At 36.9% G+C, this 25639-nt stretch overlaps 2 protein-coding genes across 5 annotated transcripts in view; both read right to left on the bottom strand.

The window, feature by feature from the left end:
- The window catches only part of LOC107658754 (fatty acyl-CoA reductase 1), a 31068-nt gene extending 25076 nt beyond the window's left edge, over positions 1 to 5992 (bottom strand). The window contains exon 1 of the mRNA XM_016447403.1: positions 5913 to 5992. The gene's annotated coding sequence lies outside the window, so the exon portion shown is untranslated. The remainder of the gene's footprint in view (positions 1 to 5912) is intronic.
- Positions 5993 to 9859: 3867 nt separating this feature from the next.
- The window catches only part of cpsf6 (cleavage and polyadenylation specific factor 6), a 20602-nt gene continuing 4822 nt past the window's right edge, over positions 9860 to 25639 (bottom strand). The window contains exons 3-12 of one of the 4 annotated variants that reach the window (XM_016447714.1): positions 23575 to 23678; positions 23305 to 23450; positions 23018 to 23191; positions 21081 to 21570; positions 19934 to 20038; positions 18110 to 18225; positions 17880 to 18033; positions 16882 to 17077; positions 16767 to 16798; positions 16323 to 16670 (exon numbers count right to left, since the gene is read on the bottom strand). In XM_016447714.1, the coding sequence (XP_016303200.1) occupies positions 16894 to 17077; positions 17880 to 18033; positions 18110 to 18225; positions 19934 to 20038; positions 21081 to 21570; positions 23018 to 23191; positions 23305 to 23450; positions 23575 to 23678 (1473 nt within the window). In that variant the 3' untranslated portion in view covers positions 16323 to 16670; positions 16767 to 16798; positions 16882 to 16893. Of the gene's footprint in view, positions 10246 to 16322; positions 16671 to 16766; positions 17078 to 17879; positions 18034 to 18109; positions 18226 to 19933; positions 20039 to 21080; positions 21571 to 23017; positions 23192 to 23304; positions 23451 to 23574; positions 23679 to 25639 lie in introns of those variants that run through there. The other 3 variants (XM_016447713.1, XR_001630858.1, XR_001630859.1) reach the window with 3 other exon arrangements.

Genomic DNA, 25639 nt, shown 5'->3' with positions numbered 1-25639 from the left:
TATTATCAGAGGGGTTTGCTCTTACTGACGGTCATATTCCAGCTGATTTACTGCCCAGAACTCTTTAGAAAGCGCACAGCAACGACCCACAATGGGTGGCTTACCCACAAACACTTGCAGTTTCTTCAGAAAATGTAAAAATGTCTTCATGCTTTAATCTTAAAGTATGGAAAATTTTGTTTTCGTGCATTAAAGTATGTAAAATGTATCCTAATGTATGTAAAATTATGTTTTTGTGCACTAATTAACATGTAAAACGATGTTTTCATGCATTAAAGTATATCAAATGTTATTGTGCATTAATCAAAGTATTTAAAGTCCCCATGAAATCAAAATTAAAGTTTTTTGGGTGTTAGTGCGCGATTCGGCATATATTAAAAACGTTTACAACTACACAGCCTCAGCATGATTATGATCACTATTTTATTTTACTAAGAGTTTCATATTGAATCTATGGGGTAATCTATTAGACCGTGGCTGTCAAATAAGGCTTTACCGAGTTCAACGGCTCTGGCCCCAGCAGATATAAACTAAAACTGACGGTCATATTCCAGCTGATTTACTGCCCAGAACTCTTTAGAAAGCGCACAGCAACGACCCACAATGGGTGGCTTACCCACAAACACTTGCAGTTTCTTCAGAAAATGTAAAAATGTCTTCATGCTTTAATCTTAAAGTATGGAAAATTTTGTTTTCGTGCATTAAAGTATGTAAAATGTATCCTAATGTATGTAAAATTATGTTTTTGTGCACTAATTAACATGTAAAACGATGTTTTCATGCATTAAAGTATATCAAATGTTATTGTGCATTAATCAAAGTATTTAAAGTCCCCATGAAATCAAAATTAAAGTTTTTTGGGTGTTAGTATCAATATGTTAGTCTTAAGGTTATCTATAAGGCAGTGTGCTCCAAAACAGTGACAAAATTCGCATTTAGAAGATATAAGCATTCAAAACTTACAGTTTGTCACTTTGTCGATTTTTTTGACGTCACATCGTACTTCATCTTCTCATCAAATCTTCTGACCAATCAAATGCTCTCTAGAATCCGAAGCGCCCGCCCCCTGCACTATAAATAGACGCGGAAGCTGCGGCTAAGATCGGTCGCTTGTTCACAGTGTAGTATTTCCTGTACGGTGAATTGTTCGAAGTGCACAATGTAGGTGATAGGGAACGATTCAGACAGTGTAAATATGCTTTCGATTGGTGCAGATGAGGTCTGGTTTCACATTGTTTCACGCGAACAACGGCAGCGCACACAGTCTGATCCGGACTTTGGCTCCGGTCTAGAGACGCGATCGCACGGAGCGGATCATATGCGCGAGTCGGCATATATTAAAAACGTTTACAACTACACAGCCTCAGCATGATTATGATCACTATTTTATTTTACTAAGAGTTTCATATTGAATCTATGGGGTAATCTATTAGACCGTGGCTGTCAAATAAGGCTTTACCGAGTTCAACGGCTCTGGCCCCAGCAGATATAAACTAAAAGCTATTGGCTATTTTAAAAAGGGGGTGGGGCTGCTCGATATGTCCCGCCCTCTCTTCCTGTTTCAGTTGAAATTACGTCACCACATAGAATAATGCTGCATGTTTCAAGGCACTTCAGGGGACCTTTAAAATATTTTCGTGCATTATGTAAAATGTGGACTAATAAGTCTGTAAAATGTTGCTTTCATGCACTAATCTTAAAGTATGTCAAATGTTTGTGCACTAAAAATGTTGTTTTTGTACACTAATCAGTAAGTAGGCTACTAATTTAGTTTTCGTGGACTAATCTTAAAGTACGTTTTGGAACGGTGCTAAGGAAATTGCCCAATATCCGTGGCCTCACCCAACCACTGTGAACAGATCCACATCAGAGAATGCAGCGCTTCAAGAAGCCTCCAGACATGAAAGTCAAACAGAGAAACACACTCGCCTGAGGCTACAGACGAACGTTTGACTTACAAACGCACTGCCACGTCCTGAGGTTACTGTAAATCACACGTTCTTAGAAATCAGTCGAGTCAAAATCATTCAATCCTAAAGCATTTTAGCACTAAAGATGAAACTGGCCCACATCCAGAAGAGTGAGCAGGACTGTTTGAGGTTATGGATTTATTGTGTTACATGAAAACATGCACATTCATCACTTTTATTAAGTAACAGTTTTCTGCAAGAAACTGAGGCGTAGCTATGCGGTATATGGGACACTCACAGAAATACCTTGCTTTGCTAAGCATAAAAATAAAGACATCAACCAATGACATCTGTCATTTTATTTTATTTTTTCAATTATGTGACATACGGGGCGAACATCTGTTTTTATGACAATTAGTTGTGGTGTCAAAATATCCCTCACAGTTATTGTTAAACTAAGGGTTTAATTAAAATGACAACAAAACCTACTCATCAGGCATTTTATTAGTTTTGTACTTTAAGCGTTTTGACTTGTGATTTTATCCTCATGACATGTATAATAAAGCAGGTGAAAAATCCCATAAACTTACATTGAAGCAGGGATTGAACTTCTCAACACTTCAGAAAAAGTAAACATTTAGCTGAATGAAACGAATGACTGAATGACTACTTTCTATAAATCAATCAATCATTCACCTGTTTAATAGGGCAGCAGCCGAGTGTTTCTGTCAGACGTGGTTCTGGCTAATTAGGCCTGTAGTATAAATAGCAGTTCCAAGTCACATTAATTATAGCCCAGTCCAGAGGGAAATACACAGTTAAAATGACTACAAACTCTATGATGAGTAAAAAGAGAACAGGAGAACTGTGCAATGGAAATATAGAAGCTGCCGCATGAGCGCAATAATAAAACTAGGGCTGGATTTACATCCTCAGCTCATAACTACAGGCCATCCAGGTTTGCATTTACTGAAGCAACAAAATAATAGTGTTATTTAAGTATCATGTAAATTCTATTAAAATTTTTATTCATATTTTTCGTTTTTGATCCTTTTTTTATTAGTCTTTTTAAAATATCTCTATATAGTTTTTATTTGTTTTAATTGTAGTTTTATTTTGTAGTTATTTTGTATCATTTAAATACTTTTACAGTTTTTATTAATAATTGTAATTAGTTTTCATTTTAGATTTCATTTTTATTTTTAGTTCAAGTGAATTTGTTGTGTGGTTTTGTTATTTTTTATCTCCATATACTAGTTATTTTTTCAGTTTTAGTTACTTTAACTGAAATTATAAATAAAAAATAAACCTGAAAACCGTTGCCTTGGCAACTAGCAAAAATAAAATAAAGTTTATTTTTTTAGATATAGTTTTTCTTTTAAAGTACATTATTTTAGGTTCATTTTAGTTTTAGTTAACTAATAACCCGGTTTAAGTATTATTTAAATAGTTTGTATTAATATTTTGAATTATTCTTTATTTTTAATTCTTATTTAATTTTAGCTTAATTTTTTAGTATTTTTTGTTTTAGTTCCATACATTTTTATTTCAGTTTTTTTTTTGTTTTATTTCATATATATATTTCATTTCAGTTATCAGTTTAGTTTTAATTACTAACTAAAATAACCCTGGTGTTCATTCAAGTATTATTATTACTATTTTAGTTTTGTTTTTATTTAAGTTTTTTTTTATATATATATTTTAATTCAGTTAACATTTCATGGTTTTAGTTTTACTTAATTACCTAAAATAACCCTGGTTCAAGCTCAGATTTTAGTCTTTGGTTCTGTGTAAATGAAAAGCTATGCATGACCACCAACACATATCACAACACCATCTTCACATTGTAGATGCGAGATTTAAGTCTGTTTTAACAGCGAATGCCGCAGATTCATGTAAATACACGGCTCCTCCATTTGCTCTCAGTGTGACCCAAGAAGGCCTGCTGATCATCAAACCAGCGCTAATCTCAACATCCTCGCCTTCAGCTCTCGTACTGATCCTGCACTGTCGGAGTGTGATCGGATGGAGTGCACGGATCAAACTAAAGGTCACACGTAGATCAGTTCATCAACAAACAAGTGCATCAGTACCAGGCCTAGTTTAAAAACTCCCTCCATGCAGCACTGACTGTAAGAAACTGGTTCAAAAATGCCACGAGCAACAGGCAGATTGCATAAACGCGGCTCACTATCTGTCTGCAGATGGTCCTGTCTGTCTGTCTCTGGCAGTATCAGTGTCAAGGTCCAGCCGTCACATTTGGATCTGTAAGGTTGCAAAGTGTTACGCACATGCTGTGACCGTATGAACTTGCTGGCATGTCTCTACTGTACTTCAGCTCTATATATATAGTGGCATGTGAGCGAGTATGTTGTTGAATATTGAACAGTCTCTGTTTAAAGCTGCTACTGCTGCAAATGTACCTTGAGGCATCAACTAATGTATGATAAATTACTAGTGTAATTTACTGTACATTAACCTCTGACAAAACCTTTCAAAAACATGTCCACCCCGAAGCCCTAGTTAACAGGGAATGTTCTCAGAATGCTCTACATTAATAGAACATTTGTTTAAAGTTAAAAAATGTTCAAACCATTAGCACAAAAACATTTTGCTACATTTTCCCCCTTAAACATTGGCTGGATGTTCATCTAAAGTTTTTTAAATGTTGCTACTCGTCACCTAGACGACCACCGGGACAAGACCACAGGAACCAGATGAGTCCTCTGCACAGTCTGACTTTGCTGCAGCCTAGAACTAAACTGCTGGTTTCGTCTGGTCAGAGGAGAACGGAACACTATTTCGACACACTATTTCCATTTTTAATACTGTAAAGCTGCTTTTTTGTGTCGCAATCGGCATTGTAAAAAGCGATAAATAAATAATGGTGACTTGACTTCAGAAGAATGTTCAGAGAACATTCAAAAGTAACATTTCTATAATGTTCAAAGAATGTTCTAGCAAGGTTATGAACAAACGTTCTTCCAGTAACGTTAATAGAACATTTGTTCAAAGTTAATGTCCTCAAAACGTAACTATTTTCCCTGTTTTTTTTTTTTTTGTAAATGTTGCTACTTGTTTCAGAATGTTCAGAAAACATTCAAAAGTAGCTAACATTCCCATAATGTTTGCAAAATAATACAACAGAATATTCCCTTAACGCTCAAATGACCAAGATAAAAAGCACGTTTTGAAATAACGTTTGTATAACTTTATGGGAATATTAATAAAACGTTCTTAGAACATATTTTGTTAACTGGGACTAATAAACTAAAATGATTTGTTAAAATAATTGTTTGCCAATGTAACGATTAAGCACATTTGAGAAAAGCGGGTTTTCTTTTGATTCTGAGATGAAACGCAACCCGGAAAGGACTGACGCTCAAGTGCAACAATGTAGCAAGACAGAATGATTCGATCGCGCCAAACCTCAACACTTCAACAATCATTTGTGCTACCCTGGAACATTTGAACAGAAGCTCAGGCGCTCGCTCTGCTTCACCCGCCGCGGCAGCGAACATTTCAACACTGATGTGACATCAAGCACAGTAAGAAACGTTTCGGCGGCGACAGACCTGCGTCGCACACAGAACGCGTGCGGGTGTTTAAAATCATCTAAAACTAAACGCTTCGATGTTCAAAGTTGTACTTCTTAACACACCATCTTAAAACGCAGCGGTGAAAGACGCCAGTCTGACGCACCGCGAATAGAACGCAACGAAAACGCGTCCTCCTGTAGGCTATACAGGAGGTTTGAGAGCTGCTCCGGGTCGATAGGGAGATTTTACATCCTTCACTCTTCAAGAATCCAGATCCGAAACACCCTCGATCGGGTTTCAAACGCATCCAGACCGTCATGATTAAACACGCTGAGCACATTCTCTTCCTCAAGGATGCGACAACACACCGCGACGCGTTTTCTCTTATAACGGTACATCCGGGATTAAAAGTGAAGGTACATTTAGTTCCTAAACCAGAAGAAAGCATTATATCTCGCCTTACCTTGCTCATGAATCCCCGAGCCGCAGCAGCGCGTGCCTCTCTCTAGCGTGCTCCACAGAGCTGCAGTGAACGCGCCTCAGAGAGAGAGAGAACTGGGTGTGACTCCACACAGAACCACTCAATACACTTTCTACACGAAAACTAAAAGTGTTTAGCTTTGCACTTCCTCATTCAGGACTGATCGGTATTAAATAGTTTTCTTGGAAACCACCGCGTGAATAAATTCCATAGGTTTTACAGAAGACGTATTGAAGGGTTAGACAGACCTAATGCAGTGATGGATGCCTAGGTTAAATAATTTATATACATCAAGTACTCAACAGCACACGTGAGTATTATTATTCCTCGCATAACTAGCTTGTCTATTAATAATTTGTTCAAACTGTTTGAGGATTTGTGTTTTACCTCTCTAGGAAATATTGTGTCTGCCCTTAAGACGATAAATTTGCACTTGCAAACCTAAAAATGTTAGTATTTTTGAATGTTCCCTGAACATCCAGTTTTTGAAATCTATTAAAAACTCTTCTTGGTTAGAAGAACGTTAACGAAACATTTGATCTTATGTTTTGCAAACGTTACTTTTGAATGTTCTCTGAACGTCCCAAAACAAGCAACTACATAAAAAACAACAACACTTAAATGTTCATCCAATTAAACACTTTCAGAAAAAAGTTCTAGAAGCGACACGTTTTTGTGCTAACATTATTCAAGACAATGTTCCCGTAAGAACATTTCTTCATCACTTTGAGAGAAACTTGCCAGAAAGTTGCGAAAGCATTCCCTCTTAGCAGTGAAGTTACGGAGCATGTTAAAGCATCATAAAAATCATTCATGCAGCGCAATGATTAACAGATACTGTATAATGGTGTAACGTACAGTATTTTGATCTTATCTGAAAACCGTCTGCTGCCTGGATGTTGTAGTTAGTTTTTTCTTTCCATTACGTTGTCTGCAAGCCAAACAATCTGAGATAAAGTAAGAACTGGAATAGCACATTATGCAACAGACCTGTATGATAATCATAGTGGAATTCCAAACAGCATGACGGAAAACAAGCTGGATAGGTGAGGACACGATGCTTTTAAAAAACAGACGTTATTGCGCCACTGACAAAGTTGACGGAATTGTTTCTGTGGGGCCACAAGACAACATAAACTGACCATTCAGTTAATATAACACAAATACTGGCGCTATTATGCAATAAGATGTCATTTTAGCTATTATCTATTAAGGCAGAATCATGTTTAGAAAAGAAAGCTAACCAATGTAAAGCTACGAACTGGCTTCCTCGAGTCTGTTCTTTATTCACATGTTAGAAAACGTTCTGGCAAGGTTCTCTCAATGTTCCAGTAATGTTGTTTGTTCAATGTTATCTGGTCTTTAATAATGATTTTAAGCACGTTAACATTATTTACACATTTTTCAAGAAACTTATTTTTTTGTATGGAACCTTTTAGTTAGAACATTCTGGTTTTAGAACCTTCGTAAGTAACATAACCATGTTTGCAAAATTACGAAATGGAATGTTACTGTAACATTCACATATTTATAAAAAACAGCATCCTTAGAACATTTTGTCAGCTGGAAAGGGTCGTCAGCGCACAAAAAAGGTCAACTGTGTGCTTCAGAATGAGGGCGTTTAATTGCAGATGATCTTCTAGAGGAACACGCCTGCGCTGTTACTTTAAGGAAGCACACTTGCTGGCCTCCATACTAGTGCAGACCTGTTACTGCAGGCCCAGCAGTGGGTCCTACCTGGGAATATATAGAGCTTCATGTTAGTGTAGTGTCTGTAGGTCTGCACATCAGCGTGTAATGAACTAAATGAGCAAATGTTAGTCAAAAGTGCTTTAACCGCAAGGATGGACACCTGTTTGTGTGCATGTACTCAAGGTGTAATTATAGCAGAAACATTTTCTTAGTAACAATGTTCACACCCATATTTTCACTACACCCTCAGGACTACTTCCCTAAACCATCCCACTCGCGATCTGAAAGAATACAAAGTTAAAACCTGTTTGAACAAAAAATGCATTTTTTTTTTTTTTAAGTGGCTTCAGTATGAAAAATGGATCACATCTAGTGTTTTGAAAAACACGCAAAGCACCTAAATAAAGTGGTTTGTGCTGTCTCGTTGTATACCTGACCCATATCCAGGGATCAGATTTCATTCAAACATTTCAACACAATTCAAATGAAGCCAAGGCACTCAGTTCAGGGAAAAACACGACCTCTGCTGGTCAAAACATGTCATTGCAAGTACTTAAGACTTAGAGGGTTTCAATAGCGCCCTCATGCGGCCAATCAGATAGGATAAATACAGTACGTCATTCGCTTCACTGATCTACACACTGACATTATATTGCAATCGCTTATTAAATCGAATATGCCTGCCTGGAAACTTCTTATAATTACTGGAAGCAATCTCTATTCTACACAAATTCCTATTGGACAAACATTTAAAATAGTTACAAGCATTAGAATTATAATTTCTGCATCTGTGGGACTTTATATTCTCAACTACAAACAGAAAATGTGTACAGGACAACAAAAAAGACAGATCTAGTGTGAAAAATTTATTGATTGGCAAAAATATTCTGTAAAAGTAAATCTGAATATATTACATCAGGTAGCCCACATCAATCATGAATAATTATATGTGGACTCAACTGCATCAAAGGTCAACGTACAATGAAGGAAATGCATCCGAGAAGGCCAGGCAACAGCAAGACCCGAATAAACTTGAGCTGTAAACAAGCTGCAATGCTCTGGGCTACAAAAACACAAAATGCACAAGTGTACCAATTTCTAAGATTTGAAAGGCAAAACGGACTTACCTCTCAGTCCAGATGTTGATAAGGGAACAGAAACCCACAATGTTGATGTCTGTCCACTTCACTAGCAGAGGATGTAGTTTGAAGATCCACTAGAATTACTCCAACATTGAACTTGCTCTAATTACAGTGATAAACCACCAAATACACCAACAAAGGGCCACAGGCTCAGGCGAGTAACTGAGTTTACATGAACCTTAATCTTTCATTCAAACAGATGCAAAGTGACCAATGCATAGGTCACGTCACGTGTCAAAAATCCACTCCACTCAAGTCCATCAATTAACATCGTGTGAAGACAAAAGCTGTATGTTTGTAAGAAACAAAATGATTTTTATCGGCTGTTTGGACTCATTCTGACGGCACCCATTTACTGCAGAGGATCCATTGGTGAGACGATGCTAAAATTCTCCAAATCTGATGAAGAAACAAACTCATCTACATCTTGGATGGCTTGAGAGTGGGTACATTCAGCAAGTTTTCACTTTTGGGTGAACTATTCCTTTAAATTCTAAATCTAGCAGAACCAAACATAAGAGACCTTTTGAGAGACAAATTACAGTAAATCCTACATGTATACACACATTAAGATTAGATGTATACACAAAGCAATGCACACAATCTGCAGCAGGGATGTCAGATAGACATTACAAATGCAGAATATTTTGCACTTTATCATTTACTAACCATAAACGATTCATTATTTTGACTCAAAAACAAAATTGAGCATGTTTCACGGATTTGAATAGTATAGCTCCAATCACAATCAAGAAAACCAATGAAAAGTTATGGAAAATTTAACCTTGCAGGACCTGCCAATGTATTTGGAATATGAACAGGAATTAACAGATACTACACAAATTAATCCATATTGTATTGAACCTCTTAAAATTAAGTAAAATTGGAAAAGGCACAATGGCACAGTTTTTATAGAAAGTAAAGACGTCAAACAACCTGAAATGTGGTTCTTAAACCAATTATCCTGATGTTTAAGTAGGAAAAGTTTTGGAAATAGAAATTCTGAACAAATAAAAAGCAATGGCTGGCTAAATGTTTAACCCAGTAACCTAAACTAGCACATCAAGTATGAACAAGCAACAAGTACACACTTTATTACAACACATTCTATTTAATAATCAAGGCAAAAGACACTTACAAACATTATATGGACGAGGGGAAAAGGGAAGAAACATGAAACCAAAAAAAAGAGGATCCTATAAAAACAAATCTAGCTAACTGACAATTTACAACATTATAGCAGTGGGAAACTCGAACAAGCAGGCAAACAATTGTTTCGCTGAACTGACTTTAGCACACAGCTACTTCCAAATAAAAGTAACAAATAAAAAAGAGCTGTCGGGAATTAAGAGTGAGTATATAATATTTTACAGAACTCTACTTTAGCTCTGCAGAGTGTGTCCGGAGTCCAGCGCTCTCTGTGACGCTGTCAGATGAATCCACGTTGCTCCTGACGTCTCCTCCTCCTCTCTTGCGTTCAGCTGAAAGGTGTCAAAACGAAGGTGGCAGTTTGTTTTGGGGCACAGAACCCAGAAACACACACAGCTGCTTTCCCCCTCTACATCTACACACGCTCAGACTGTCCCAGACATACACACGCATGCAATTTTCAACAGCATCAAACTAAGGGGCATATTGTTGCGTTACGACTACTGTAATAGTCTAAAGCAATATTTAAAATGTAGTAGTTTCACAAAAGCACAGAATTTGGTAAAGGTTAGGGATGTAACGATTAACCGCGAGCCGGTTGAAAATCGATTCAAATATGTGACGATTCAAATCGGTTGAGATGCTAAACAAATCGCGATTCAATTAGGGGTAGGAGTTTATATGAATGCATGTCTGAGGGGAACTTACTGTCTTTAGAAAAGTTTAGATGGCATTTTTTCTTTTCATCTTGCCTCTGTATAATGCATATTAAAGTTCATAAGTGCAGCGCTGCTTTGTTTACAGCGGAAACCAAGGAAACGCTTTAAGCGCCACCTGCTGGCAGAGAGTGAATCTGCGTCTCGTTCAGCTCGTCTGCTGTTTCCGTTTCATGAAGATATTTTTTTATGTATAGTTTCACAAAAAGTCAAACCATTCTGTTTTTGCTTCAAATTTCTAAATTATACAATCTAATTGCAATCTTGTTTTGATCATGATTAAAATGCAGTGGTTGCCTCTAATTTTAAATGGAAAGAGCACAGACAAAGCCTTATTTTGCTTTAATGAAGAGATTTCTTTTATTTGGTGTTACTTATTTGATTTGGGGCTTGTTTTAAAATTTCAATTTAGTTTTGTTATTTACATTTACATTATATTTAAAGGGGGGTACAATGCTGTTTCATGCATTCAGAGATGTTTACACTGTTAAAGAGTTGGATTCTCATGCTAAGCATGGACAAAGTTTCAAAAAACAATTTGGACATATGACGGAGTATTTCTGTGCCAAAAATCTTACTTCCGGGTTCGTACAAGTTTCGGAGAATTTTTTTTGATCGTGGCTCCTTATATGGGCATTTCTCCCGGAAGAAATCACGCATCGACCAGAGTGAGAGCGAGATCGTGCCCATCAATGCGCTTCATCCGGCTGCAGCGCTGCACGGGATTCGCTCGGGAAGAATGTCACCAATCCAAAGTGTGTTTTTGGTTGTAAGGGAAAGATAACTTACGAACGAAAGATAACAAACGTTTTATAAACAAGGCCCAGTTCGATGCTGGATTTGCACATCGTTTGATACTGAAAAATGGAGCAGTCCCAGCTATAAAAGATCCCGGTCATGATTCAGAACTGCAGACGGTAAGTGAAACGGCATCAAATGTCTGTTTTGTTGGCATTCGGCGCCCAAGTGCTCGTCACTCTTTAGCTCCACACACGGCGCACCTCCAGGAGCTCGGCTTTTTCCAGAGAGAATCGTAAAACTCTATCTTTCTTTTATAAATGATAAAACTAAAGACTTTTTGGAGATATGAAGGATGCAGTACTACTCTATAGGTACTCAAGATTAACATGAGATTGGGTGAAACTGTGTGTGTTATGCCCCCTTTAAATTTTGTCATTTAGCAGATGCTTTTATCCAAAGTGACTTACAAACGAAGACAATAGAAGCAATCAAAACCATCAAAAGAGCAATAAAATGCAAGTGCTATATTAGTATATTATAGTGTTATATTTCAATTTCCCAAAGAAATGTGCAGCATTTTGTCCAAGCAATAATAAAAGGACACATTTAATTTATTTGTCTTAAATCTCATTTTGTTAAAAAAATCGTGAATCGAATCGCGAGTTGAGTGAATCGTTACATCCCTAGTAAAGGTACAACATTAACTGCAGTCAATAACAAACACTGTATTTGAAACAAGCCCCTGGATTCAGTGTATAAATACAGAGTGAAGAGACGACACAATCATAAAGACATTGGCATGCACAACTATGAAACACTGCAACACAACTCAGCAAATACGTCATTTTCACTCTGATGGACATTACTTAAAGGAATAGGTCAACCAGGAATGAAAGTTTGCGGAATTTGACATCCAAGATGTTAATGAGTTCGTTTCTTAATCAGATTTGGAGAAATGAAGCATTCCATCATTTGTTCACCACTGGATCCTCTGCAGTGAATGGGTGCCGTCAGAACGAGAGTTCTGATAAAAACATCACAATAATCCACAAGTAATCCACACCACTCCAGTCCATCAGTTAACATCGTAGTTTAGTTGTTAAAATAAGGAAGCAACAGTTTATTTTAATGATAGATTTGTTTATGAACACAGCTTGTGGCTTCACAAGATGTTAACTAATGGACTTGTGAATGGGGTTACTTGTGGATTATTGTGATGTTTTTATCAGCTGTTTGGACTCTTATTCTGACGGCACCTATTCACTGCAGAGGATCCATTGGTGAGCAAGTGATGCTACATTGCTCCAAACCTGATGAAGAAAAACTCATCTACATCCTGGATGGCTTAAGTGAACACATTTTCAGCAAATTTTCATTTTTGGATAAACTATTTCTTTAAAATCATCATTAGCAATCAATCTTGTCTGATGTCTATTATTCGTCCATGACAATGATAAAATTTATAGTATTCAAATGCACAATACCCCACATCAAAACTGTAATTCATACGAGTTGACCAATTGGCAAAATATGCATTAGTAGAGTCATATGAAAATATATGGCTTTTAGTCCCATTGAGAAATCAATCAACCAAAACAAACCCATACAAATCAGCATCTGTACTACCAACACGAGATTTGAATGAGTGAGATTTGAAATACATTTGGTAGTGTTGTATTTTTAAAGCACATTTTAGCCAAAAAGCTCCATAAAACAAAAGGATACAGGTTTGGAACAAGATGAGGATATATAAAAAAAAAAAAGAAAAAAAAAAAAGGAATATTGAAGATGAAAAACCGCTATTCCACTGCAATGAAGTACAGAAAAAGTGCATGCATGAGCTGGATCGGTAGAATACAAGGTTATGCACATATGCAATTTAAATTGCATAAAAATCCCTATATGATGATACTGATTGACATTTTGGTTGATTGGTTTGTCTCAATGTATAACATGTATAATCTCTTATGGCTTCTAACAAGTCTAACTAGTAATTATTTTGAGTTTTTTTTGCTTGCTGCACAAAATCAATTTCACAGGTAAAATCAATTATATAAGCAGATGTGATCTACTTCAAATCACTTAGTGCTCATACTTCATATCTATATCTAATGGAACACCACATCTAAAAGGTGTCAAAATAACATTCAAATTTCACGTCGGCAAAATAATGCTTCGATCATGGGCAATAAGTCCACATGGTAAACTGCCAAAATACAAACATACTTAAAAACAACGCATTTTATGTTGGCTTTTACCGAATTTCTCAATGAATCGATAATCCAATCATTTAAGATTCTTTAGAGTATTTAACTAGTTATTCAACTTCAACTGAACAAAACTGGAAATGCTAACCTGTATTTTCTTTTTTCTACAATAGGAAAAATACTAACTCTTAATATTTCCCTCCATTGACAAAAATTGTGAAGCACAAAGTATAGTGTCCACTTTACCTCTTGAGAACAAGCATCAAATTCACATTTCAAATTTGATCCACCCCCAAAGCAAAAAGCATTTGTTTTTAAGATGCAACGGTTTACAATTGTTTACCATTTTATGCATAATTTCTACTGAACAGAAATTAAATTGCTAAGAGTTGACTAAAAAAAAAAAGTTCTATACTAAATTGCTTGATTCTAGTGATTCAGTGGACACTGGAGTTACAGTACACAGGGTTGGACAAAATTCAGCGACTAATCATACTTTGCCCTTCTGTTAGTCAAGAAAAATGGACCAAATATAAAACGTACAAAAGATGTGATTTCTTATTAAAACATCAATGTGTGTCTTTAGTCATTCACAGGTATTTCAGCCCATTTTAATACAATAAATATTTCGCAAGTTAGACATGAACACATGGAAATTCTTGCACTGAATTTGTCAAGTATGTCACAGTGTAGTTTGTGTTTGGAATTACAATTACTAGCAGGGGTGTGCGATATTGACAAAAAATGGTATCTCGATATTTTATAGGATTTTATCGATAACGATAATTAGACGATATTTTGCTGAGTGTGCTATTGTGCTGGTACCTTAAGGACTGCCGAAGACAGCTGACTCCTAATGTTTTTAATATTCTTCATATTCTGTGTGGTGGTCAGTTCATACTGATAGAAATTAATCTTTTCCAATAAGTTTAAACTGATTTTTGCATTTTGCATTTTTGCATTGCATTTGCATTTTTACCTTTATAAAGCCATTTTTTCTAGAAGTGTCCATTATCTTTTGAGTCAAATTCTTACATTTAATCAGGGAATTAGAATAAGACATTTGGGCTGTTACCAAGCAAACACACGCACTAGTCTAGACTTCACGTAATGTATGCGTGTGCTCTGTAGGGATGTTTTGAATGGTTTTTGCAAAATACTCGATAATGTCAAATCGCACATCGTTAAAACAACAATTACGATATTATCGCAGACGATATATATCGCACACCCCTAATTACTAGTACCTGTAACGATCACAAAAACACAAGTTTGTCCAATCCTGTGACAGCATCTTATAAAGCACAATAGTGAACAGAGGAAAAGGGGTGTGATTAATACCACGTCAGGACCATTACTTCAGAAAAACCTACACAAATAACCTGGGAACAGTCATTTCTGCAGATGAACTCCAGACAAATGGGCACTACATTCAAAAATCCCAATAAATCCAATGGAACAGGGCTCTACGCATGGAGCAAATGCTTTCAATTCCTTTAAGTTTGCAGTGCTTAAAATCTCTATTCAAAATCTCTAACCTGACGCATACTTTAGACTAAAAACACGTATTAAAAGTGCAACATGATTTCTGAATTAATAACAGCGGAACAAATCAAAATGCAAATTGTGCATTGCTGACTTTCTCTGATTGGTGTTGCTACAACTCTAGGTTGTACAGTTGAGAACACAGAGAAAACAAAAATAAAACAAACAAACACCTGAATAATTGGCCATTTTTGGATAGGAGGCCAGAACAACAATTTGGAGGCTACCAGAATTACATTCAACAAAATATTTACAATCTATTTGCTAAACCTGAGTTGCAGTTTTAGTTTAACTGTTTTGTATTTTTTTTTGCATCTAAATCTAGCATATGTGGGGTCACTCACAATGCATCACACATGATATTACAGTGTCCTCAGCATTTACACACAAATTATGTACAAATTTACATTTATGTACAAATTTAGCCTGTAGGAAACACCGTCACACAGCAGAGCCATTAAGCAACAGGTTAGACAGTAATGAGTTTCTAAAATCAGAACAACAGGGTTTGAACTGAGGACATGTGCTGCATTCATTTAAATACTGATTGTGAAAATATTTATTAAATATCTGTTGCATATTAAATCAAACTTAAATAATCACAAACGTGTGTTTACCAAGAGAATAAGAAGCAAAAAAGCATAAAAATGCTAAAAACGTTCATGTTACCTCTGGAAAAGCAACATAGCAGTTCTTCTCCATTCATTAAGCATTAAAGGAGATGATATAAAATGAAAAGCATAATTGGTGTTACTCTGACATTGTAGATCTAGATGTGACTGAAATACTAGAATGCACAAAATGACCCTTGACAGTAAAAATACATTTAGCTTGTTCTGACAAAAGACATTCAGAATGCGTTTTCTTAAATTATACTGTACAGATGTGCTCAAGACTAAACCTTACACATGAAAAAATTAATTTGCCTACACCATGACAACTCAACCTGACAGACTACAAGCTTCACGTTTTTAAATGCCAAAGCAGATCAATTTGACTCCATTAATTTGCTTTTCACAACAAATCAGTGAGGAACTAAACACTAGAACAACCATTATGTCAACATCAAATCTGCCTGCAGGAATGTCAACGCACAACCTGAGAAACAATTTTGCTCATTTCAATACATTCATTTTCTCTCATCAAACTTCAACCAATTTTCTATACATTTATGGTCACACGTTGAATTTATATTTCATAATCGCAATTCTAAAGGCATGAAATATCCTGAATTTAATTTTTTTTGGCAAGCAATTGGTCAATTAGGTAAAATAAGGAGGGAAGTGTTGTTTGACATTGGCATAATCTCAAAAGTAGCAGCAAATCTCAGTTAAATGGACAAATAAGTGCAATAACTTGCATTTTAAAATGCAAATGCATTTTGATTTTTTTTAAATAAAATGCTGAAATACACAAAATCCTTTCAAAGACAAACTGGATATCATCAACAATTGTGGGACAGTTTATGGTTGCTGGAGCTGATATTGCACATTAAACGGCTTCAAGACCAGGTACACAAGTTTTAAGGATCAGAGTACTCCGATCACGCTACATTCGTACATAAAAAGAAAAAAAAAAATAGATTAGCTGTAGGAGGAAAAAAATGATAGTACTTGTCATTACATTATAGGTTCAGGGACTCACCTTTTCTGATCACGTACCTGTGGTCCCGACCTCTGCAGGATAAGATGCATGTACATCTGAATCCTTAAGAAAGATGGGAGAAAAACAAAGACAGGGAGACAAACAGGATACACACCTTCCTCTCCAACTAACGGCGATACTCCCGCTCACGTTCTCTGTCTCTCTCGCGGTCACGGTCTCTCTCACGATGACGGTCCCTCTCGCGGCTGCGCTCTCTGTAATAGTCCTCGTGTCGGTCTCGGCTGCGAGACTTGCGGCGATGCTTCTCACGAGAGTGACTGTGGTCCCTCTCCCTGGACCGTTCCCGTCTGCTTAAGGTCGAAAAGCATTAAAGAGAATATGAAACCGCAAGTAATAGTTTTGCAACGGACCAAATAAATTTGCATTGCATCAAATAATTTGATATTTATGAAATAATTTTGCTATGCACCAAATAAATTAGCATTCATGAAAATATTTGCAATGCACATTTCACATTTCACCATTTACATGCGTGAAATTTTGCAATACATTTAATACACAAATTTTGAATGCATTTTTTTTTGCGCTGCATCAATTTCACATGCATGAAATAATTTTACAATACAAGCTAAATTATTGGATACATTGCAAATCTATTTGATGCATTGCAACAATTTGGTGCAATGTAAAAATTGATGCAAAAAAAAAATGCACGCAAAATTAATTTTTGCATCTATTTTTTCATTGCACCAAATTATTTAGCAATGCATCAGTTTTTCATGCATCATTTTGAAATGCATTAATAGGCTACATTAAATAATTTTGCATGCATTATTTTTGCATCCATCTTTACACACTGCACCAAATTATGCAATGCATCAATTTTACATGCACAATTTTGCAACGCACCAAATTTTGCAAAGAAGCAATTTCATATGCACCGTTTTATACTGAAACATTTAACAGAATATACAGGGTGGGACTGTATCGTTTTAATCTCGATCATCAAATCAGATTTTTACTCCCACTCATTACTTTGGTTAAATCAGCAGAAAAGTGATCTCAAAAGATATTTCACTCATGCAAACATAATGATGCATCCCCTACAGCAAACACAAAAATACTATGTAGATAGATCCACAAGATCTTTACCTCGACGCAGAGCCATAGGATTTGGACTCGATTCCATGCAAGCAGTCCTGCAGTGAGCTGATGAGGACTTTGCAGCGGTCGTCAGCAGAAACCTTCGACTGCTTGATCAGAGAGATGGCGGTCACCAGAGTCTCTATAGCACTGCCGTAATCAGCTGCAAAAGCAGAGTGTGTTTAATTACCACATGGCAAACCAAACCAAACATTCATGCTATGGGTAAGTGTTCGCACCTGCACTCGCATCTGACACTGCCCTCGAGATAGCACTGCTGGATATCGCTCTGTTACGATTCATGATCTCCTCAAACTCAGCTTCACTCAGAGGAGCGCGAGACGAATCCATGTCCCTAAAAGAGAAAAAGCAGATGCACTGAGAAATAAAAGCATGAGTCAGAAAGAAACAGCAATGCATCAGGGTCCAAATTCACAGAGAGCAGCAGTGCCGTTAGTGCTGAATCACATTGCATGTTAAAATTAGTGATGCACTGAAATTTTAGTAACCAAATATATTTGTACTAGGGGTGCTCCGATCAGGATTTTGAGGCCGATCACAGAAAGTAGTATCTGCTTCCTGGTCTTGAAGCCTTATTTCTATCACGTAGAATTATTTATAGTAATACTCCAATCAGGATTTTTAGAAATGTATTCAGGGCCTGAATTTCATTTTTGAAAATGGGGGGAATTTCCCCCTTATAGGTGACTTTAATTTAAATTTGAGATTTTTTTTTATTTGAGGGGTGGAGGGGAGCATTTTTTTATTTTTTTTTTTAGACTTTTCAAAAAAATATATTTATCTCACCTAAATGTTTGATCATGAAGTGCATTTTTGTTTTTACACTCATGCAATTGTTGCACAATAGCTTACACACAGCACAACAGTTGCTCAAGCAAGTGGCAAAACATTTAAACTACTTTTCTTACGTTATCACAAACATTCTAAATTAAAACTTACCACTGACAGAAACACAGCTCTACTGCCTTTTTTTTGCATTTAAATCTTTATTACAAGCAATGCTGGTTCATAAAGAACTTTGTTTTTCTACCTCCACGAGTGCCATCTATTATTGCCTTGTTCATCTAAAAGTGCTCCATTCCTTTAAACCTAGCCAACAATCCATATGTGTTGACTGTGAAACACAGCAAACTTTAATTATATGCATTTATGGTGTAATTACTACATTTTCATTTTCATATTTACAGCAAACAATGCGCTGTCACTTTAATTCAGCGTGTGCAGCAGAAACGATCTCTGTACTGCTGCAGACGCACCGCTCATGGAATGCACTACCGGACTGCTACCGTGTGCACGCTTTAAGATCCGTTAACATGAGCGTGAAAAAAAAAAAAAAGCACCACATACGCACTGCAAACGGAGAGTGTATGAACCTGGCGTTATGTGTGTGCGCATGAGCACACAGTCTCCAGGAGAGCGCGTGAGTGCTGAATGGTTTAAACACTGGCAAGAATTCAAAAGAAATGCAATTCATAAACTTTAGTGACGATGCAACACTGCCTCGATTGTGCAAGTGATAATTCCCGTGTCAACTGTGCAGCTTGCTTATAGTGCAGGCGAAATGTGATTTGAAGCCATTTGCGCATTTTGAGTGAAATAGAGAGAGCGTGCGGTGATTCACTCGCACCGTTTTCAAATTACTTTACGAGTTATTTTATGAAGAAATATGAATTGTACCTCACCTTCAGCATTATAATTATTTCACCCGCGCCAGACAGAGACTGACACTGTGTCGCCACTGTATGTCGTGCCAAACCTCGCACGGCAGACGAGTCATCAGCTTGAGATCAGTTTTTTGAGATCGGCCTTTTTACCACCAGACCACTGATCAAACATCCCAAAACGATTATCGTCAGATAGTGATCGGTAGCCGATCAATCGAGGCACCCCTAATTAGTACGTTGTAAATGAAAACTCATCAGTGCATCACTTGTTAAAATTCACTGCAGAGACGGCACACACTCCATGCGTTCACACCACACAAGCCTGAAAAAAGATCCCGCTTCAGGATCCTGGTCTCAGCGGACGGTTACTTCACTAACCCTTGATCACTTGTACCGTGCAAGTGCCGGCCAGAGTTTTTCACATCAACCAACCCTTCGTTTATCCAGGGCTCAAAGCCACATACTACAGGGGGTCTGAAGTTACTGAAGAAAGGCCAGAGAGGAGATTCAGGGTCGGACTGAGGCCACACGCTTTAATAACATCCACTCCTGGAGTTAAGGGTAAGTAACAAATCGCCAAGGCTGAGATTGAATGAAATGTGTGCTGCATTTTAGAGTAAAAAAAAAAAATAAATAAATAATAATTTTATAATATATATATATATATATATATTAGTACAGCAATTCTTCTAAAATATGATTATTTTATTACATATATTTTATATATACTTTAGTTATAAAATTAATACTTTTTGTAATTATCTAATTAAGCATTGTTATAGTTAATACACGTTGCATGCTTCAGAGTAAAGCCCATAAAGCTTTATAGTATTTAAAATATAAAATTACAATGATTAGTTATTGATATTTTTGTAATAATTAATAATTGTTACTTAATGTGCTGCATGTTTCCACACAAAAACAGTAAAAAAAAATATTGTGCAATAAAACAGTTTTAAACAGATGAAACAGATGACTTAAAACACTTAATGTTATTAATGTTTTAAAAACAGATTATAATAATATAAATTATAAGTTATAATTCTATTGCTATAAGTAGTTAATATTTATTTTAAAGTAAAAATTTGACAAAGATTTTTAATGTACAATTTAATTAACATTTTCATTTAGCAATAACAAAAATACTATTACTACAACTATTATTATTGTAAGTATTACTAACCAAATTTTGCAGCCCTACAAACATGGAGCTTAAAAAAAACTGTAAAGTAAGTTTTTCTTTTTAAAATAATTGACATTAATGAAATTAGAACAATGTGTTACTTTAATAATTTAATTTAGCAGTAAATAAACCTGGAGCTTGTTGTGCTTGACAAAAAAACAATAACAAAAAATAAAATAAACGCGCTGTTTTATCAAGGAAAAAAAAAAAAAAAAAGATTTAATTATATTTGAAATTGTGCAGCCCTAAAATATAATCTAACCAGTTCTGTTTCCACCGGTGTGGCCTGAGAACTCGTTACGTGTGAGATTTACAGTGCAGTAATGGTGAGGTGTTTATTACCTGCCGCCAGGGCCGAAGTCTCTGTCGTATGGAGGTGGGCGGCCGTACAGTTCACCCGGCGGTGGGCCCCTGCTGTCGGACGATGGCATGTTGTTGTTTCCAGGCGGTGGGAAGAAGGCCGGGTTGACGTGAGGGGCCGGAGGTGGACCTCCAGGCGGGGGTCCCTGCATGTGAGGTGGAGGTGCGAGGCCAAGCGGGGGTCCTAAGGGCCCAGGTGGACGGGGATGGAAGGGTCCCGGAGGGGGCAGACCCTGCTGAGGTGGAGGGGGGCCTGGGGGAGGCCCGAATCCAGGTGGGGGCGGGCCAGGAGGCATCGGACCCATAGGAGGCTGACCAAACTGACCAGGAAACATGACGGGTGGAGGAGGACGGTCTCCTCTGTTGGGAGGACCTCTGAGGGGCGGCAGCAGACCTTGCCCAGGTGGAGGCGGGCCAGGGGGTCCTGGAGGCCCAGGTGGACCTGAGGGAGGACGCGGCGGGCCTTGCATACCTGCAAAGGGAGGGTTTGAACTAACTAAATTTACATTGATCAAAGACAGCAGTAGAAAAGGAGTGCGAGGATTCCCAAAATTTTGTCAGACAAACCCCTTTGACTGAAAAATAACTAGAAGTCCCCATGAGATTTTAAGTTAGTATTTCAATGACTTAAAAACAGCCATTTGCACGTTCATGGTTCTGATATTGAATATTTACATGACTTAATTACACGTAATATTTATTGGTTTCATTGATTTTAGTAAGAGCTCCATTTTATTTTATTTTTTATAGTAATTTATTGACTGTATTTTTACAGTTATATGATTGACTAAAAATTTGTAGAGCTGCACCGATCGATTGGCCAGGGATTGGAATCGGACGATTTTTCTCATGATCGGCCGGTCAGTCTCACTTCTTTCCGATTTCGAGCCGATCCGTTTTGTTACCAGCGGCACAGGCAATAGTATCAGCTGCGCATTCTCGCTCTCTTCTCTCCGACGACCCCTTCTCTCTCTCACACACACGCGCGCATTTCATTTGCTCCGGTTAAATAGTGCTTGTATTGCGCATTTTAGTCAATCCCGCAGGTTTCCACCACTGACCTTTATTAGTGGATCGCACAAGCCGCACTCAGTCTCAAACAGCGTGAGCCACAAATACCAACATGAGTGGCTAACTGCGCTAAAACGGTCAAATACATACAAAATTGTCAAAATGCCCATCTTGGCGAGTATAATTAGCTTTATCAACTTAAAAAACCACTGCAATTCATTAACAAACATCAGTTTGGAGCCTCAAAAATAGGGCAAAATGCCACCAAAATGAACAAAAATGCCCCACAAAGTCAAGATACAGAGGCAATAAATGCCCCTGCACAAACTAAAATTACTAAACTAAACTAGAGCAATACGAGATTAACAAAATGCTGATTATGACATTACATTTAGATCTGCTCATGTTGCATCAAACACTTTCTTCATTGTTTTTCTTTGCATTTGTAAAAAATTGCAATTGGTAAAAAATTAAGTTGACTATGAATTCAATTTATTAGACATGCTTTTTGATGAAAAAATTATAAATCCATTAAAATGGAACAAACCAATTAAAACAGAACGTGGTAAAAATAAAACAAATAAAAAATTAAAATTACATGAATCTCACAGCATTATGCAATTGTTGTGTAAATGTGCCACCTTGGGCAAATGTAAAGACAGCTTTTGTGGATGTTGATCAATTTCTTATTGGTAACAGTCTAAAGAATTCTTCAATACTCTAGGATGAATTAATTTAATTATGACAAAAAACAAAACAAAACAACAGACACTTGTAATAAAGTACTTATAAAAACTGACCATTCAAAAATAAAACAATACACCTGTTAAAATCACATAGAGGGGGCAAATATAGACCCTTTACAGAAAAGCTAATTTCTGCCCTTGCCCTAATATAGAGACTCGTACCTGGGAAGTGTGGTGGAGGTCCACCAGGTCCACCTGGTCCAGGAAAGCGGTCTCCTCCCGGGCCAGGTGGGGTGGGAAAGCGCCCTCGATTCTTGCCAAGAGGGAAGCCACTTCGAGATCCTGAGCCTGGAGGCCCTGCCTTCCCCTCTCCGGACATCTGCCCAGACTGTATGCCTGGGTGGACAAAAACTGATCATAAAACAACTGCAGCGCAAACACAGCGGCAAGTTCACTAAACTCTGTTCAATCAGTAAATGTGTTGAATTTTCTGTGAATTTGTGTCTCACTTTTTCGCGACTGCATCTCAAACTGGCTGAGCGACTGTTTGTTGCAAGGAGTGATGATTGGGTTTTGTCCGTGCAGCTCCCGTTTGGACAGCAGGTCCATCAGCTTCCTGGACGAGGAGTCTGAACCCACGCAGACCAGAGCAAACCTGTGGAGCACAGAGAGGTCATGTTTGATGCTGATCTCTATAAAAACCATGTAACTGAGCATCACAACAGGGTTGATCTGTATATTTACACAGACCTAGGAAACAAATTTCAGGCTTCACTTACCCTTTTGACTGTCCATTTGCTCGATTCTCAAAAAACTTGATCTCCAGCACATCATTGATGCCTACTGAGTGAATAGCATCGGTCAAATCTTCGTCAGTGGTCCACTGTAATGAGGAAAACAAATGTTAAGTTATACTACGCGTGTAATAAATACACATATCTATCTATCTGTCTATCTCTATCTATACACACATACACTAATATTTTATATATGTATATGTGTATATATATATATATAAAAAAAATTTTTCAGGGCTGGTAATTTAACGTGTTAATTATATTAATTAATTACGGTGAAAAATAACGCGTTAATTATTAACGCATTTAACACACTTGCCCTGCCCCAGACCTATGTGGGTCATCTGACATTTCATACAGTTGATTGATGACAAATATGTTGCAGGGCAACAACTGATGCGTGATGGAGCCTAGAGAACGTAGTTAGAATGTCCCTAAAATTCAAGATATGGGGCAAAAATGCCCGTTTGAATTTTTGTCTCATATTTACATCATATAGTCAAGCAATATCACACGAGCAATAAGAGCAATATCACAGGAGTGCAAATGTGATACTGACCTTATACAACAGTTCAGTAAATAAGTTAATATTGTGTTTTTTTAGACACAATGTTGTCTGTTTTGCTCAATTTTGCCAACGAAAATATAAAGAAAGCAGAACTGTTCATCTCCGAGCAACACACAGCTAGGCCTGTCACGATAACAACTTTTTGTTGTGCGATATATTGCCCCAGAAATAATTGCGATAAGCGATATTATTGTCATTTTAAAGACCATTTTATGCCACAAATTATTGAGGTCATGTACATATATTGCGCGATAAGTCGATATATTGATTATCGCGACAGGCCTACACACAGCGGCATTTCATTTCTTAATGCACGTTTTGAATGAATTGGGTGAATCATTTGGCGCGTTCAAGCATTGGCGGCGCGTTGGATTTGAAGCGGCACTGCACAGGCCGATCGGTGTACGACATCAAAGGACCGCAAGAGAGATTCAAAAGCATAAGGAACCGTCTGCTCTCTATAGCTCTTGCGGTACTTTGATGTCACACACAGATCGGTCTGATGGTGATGATCTGCTTCAAGTCAAACAAGCCTTATGATTCAATGGACCATTCATAAAGAATCATTTACTTCACTCCTGAATGAATCAGCGTTTGAAGAATCAAATAAATGAAAAAAATGATTCAGTGACTTAATATAATTAAGACATTTACCATCACCTACTGGCAGTTTTAGTTTATTTTTTAGAGTATAATTTCATTAAAGAAATAATTTCATATTTCCATAGTAATAATAATAAAATTAATAAATTGTTAAAGGTATAGTTCACCCACCCAAAAAATGACAATTGTGTCATCATTTACTCCCCCTCATGGTCCAAAAGAGTAGGCCTATATGTAATAAATTTGATCAAACAATACTTTGATGTCACACACCGATCGATCTGATGGTGATGATCCGCTTCATGTCAAACGAGCCTAATAATTCAATGGACTATTCATAAAGAACCATTTACTTCACTCCTGAATGAATGGGTTAATCAAATGAATGAATAAATGACTCTGACTTAATCATTAAGACATTTACCACCACCTACTGGCAGTTTTAGTTTATTTTTTAGAGTATAATTTCATTAAAGAAATAATTTCATATTTCCATAGTAATAATAATAAAATTAATAAATTGTTAAAGGTATAGTTCACCCACCCAAAAAATGACAATTGTGTCATCATTTACTCCCCCTCATGGTCCAAAAGAGTAGGCCTATATGTAATAAATTTTATCAAACAAAATATTTCTTGCTGAAGCTACTTTTTGTAATGTCGGTTTGATGCTTTACACAACAATGACTTTAAATGATCTTTTGGGAGTAATTTCTCAGCCAAATTTGACGTGTGATTAATTTGCGATTAATTAGATTAATCACCACATCATATAATTAGGTTAAAAATGAATTGCTTACCTGCCCCAATATATATATACAGTGGGTACGGAAAGTATTCAGACCCCCTTAAATTTTTCACTCTTTGTTATATTGC

Source organism: Sinocyclocheilus anshuiensis, unplaced genomic scaffold (genome assembly GCF_001515605.1).
Source record: "Sinocyclocheilus anshuiensis isolate Anshui unplaced genomic scaffold, SAMN03320099.WGS_v1.1 scaffold283, whole genome shotgun sequence".
NCBI classification, from domain to species: domain Eukaryota; kingdom Metazoa; phylum Chordata; class Actinopteri; order Cypriniformes; family Cyprinidae; genus Sinocyclocheilus; species Sinocyclocheilus anshuiensis.
The sequence above is the reverse complement of the archived record's forward strand: the minus strand, read 5'-3'. Positions and strand labels throughout refer to the sequence as shown.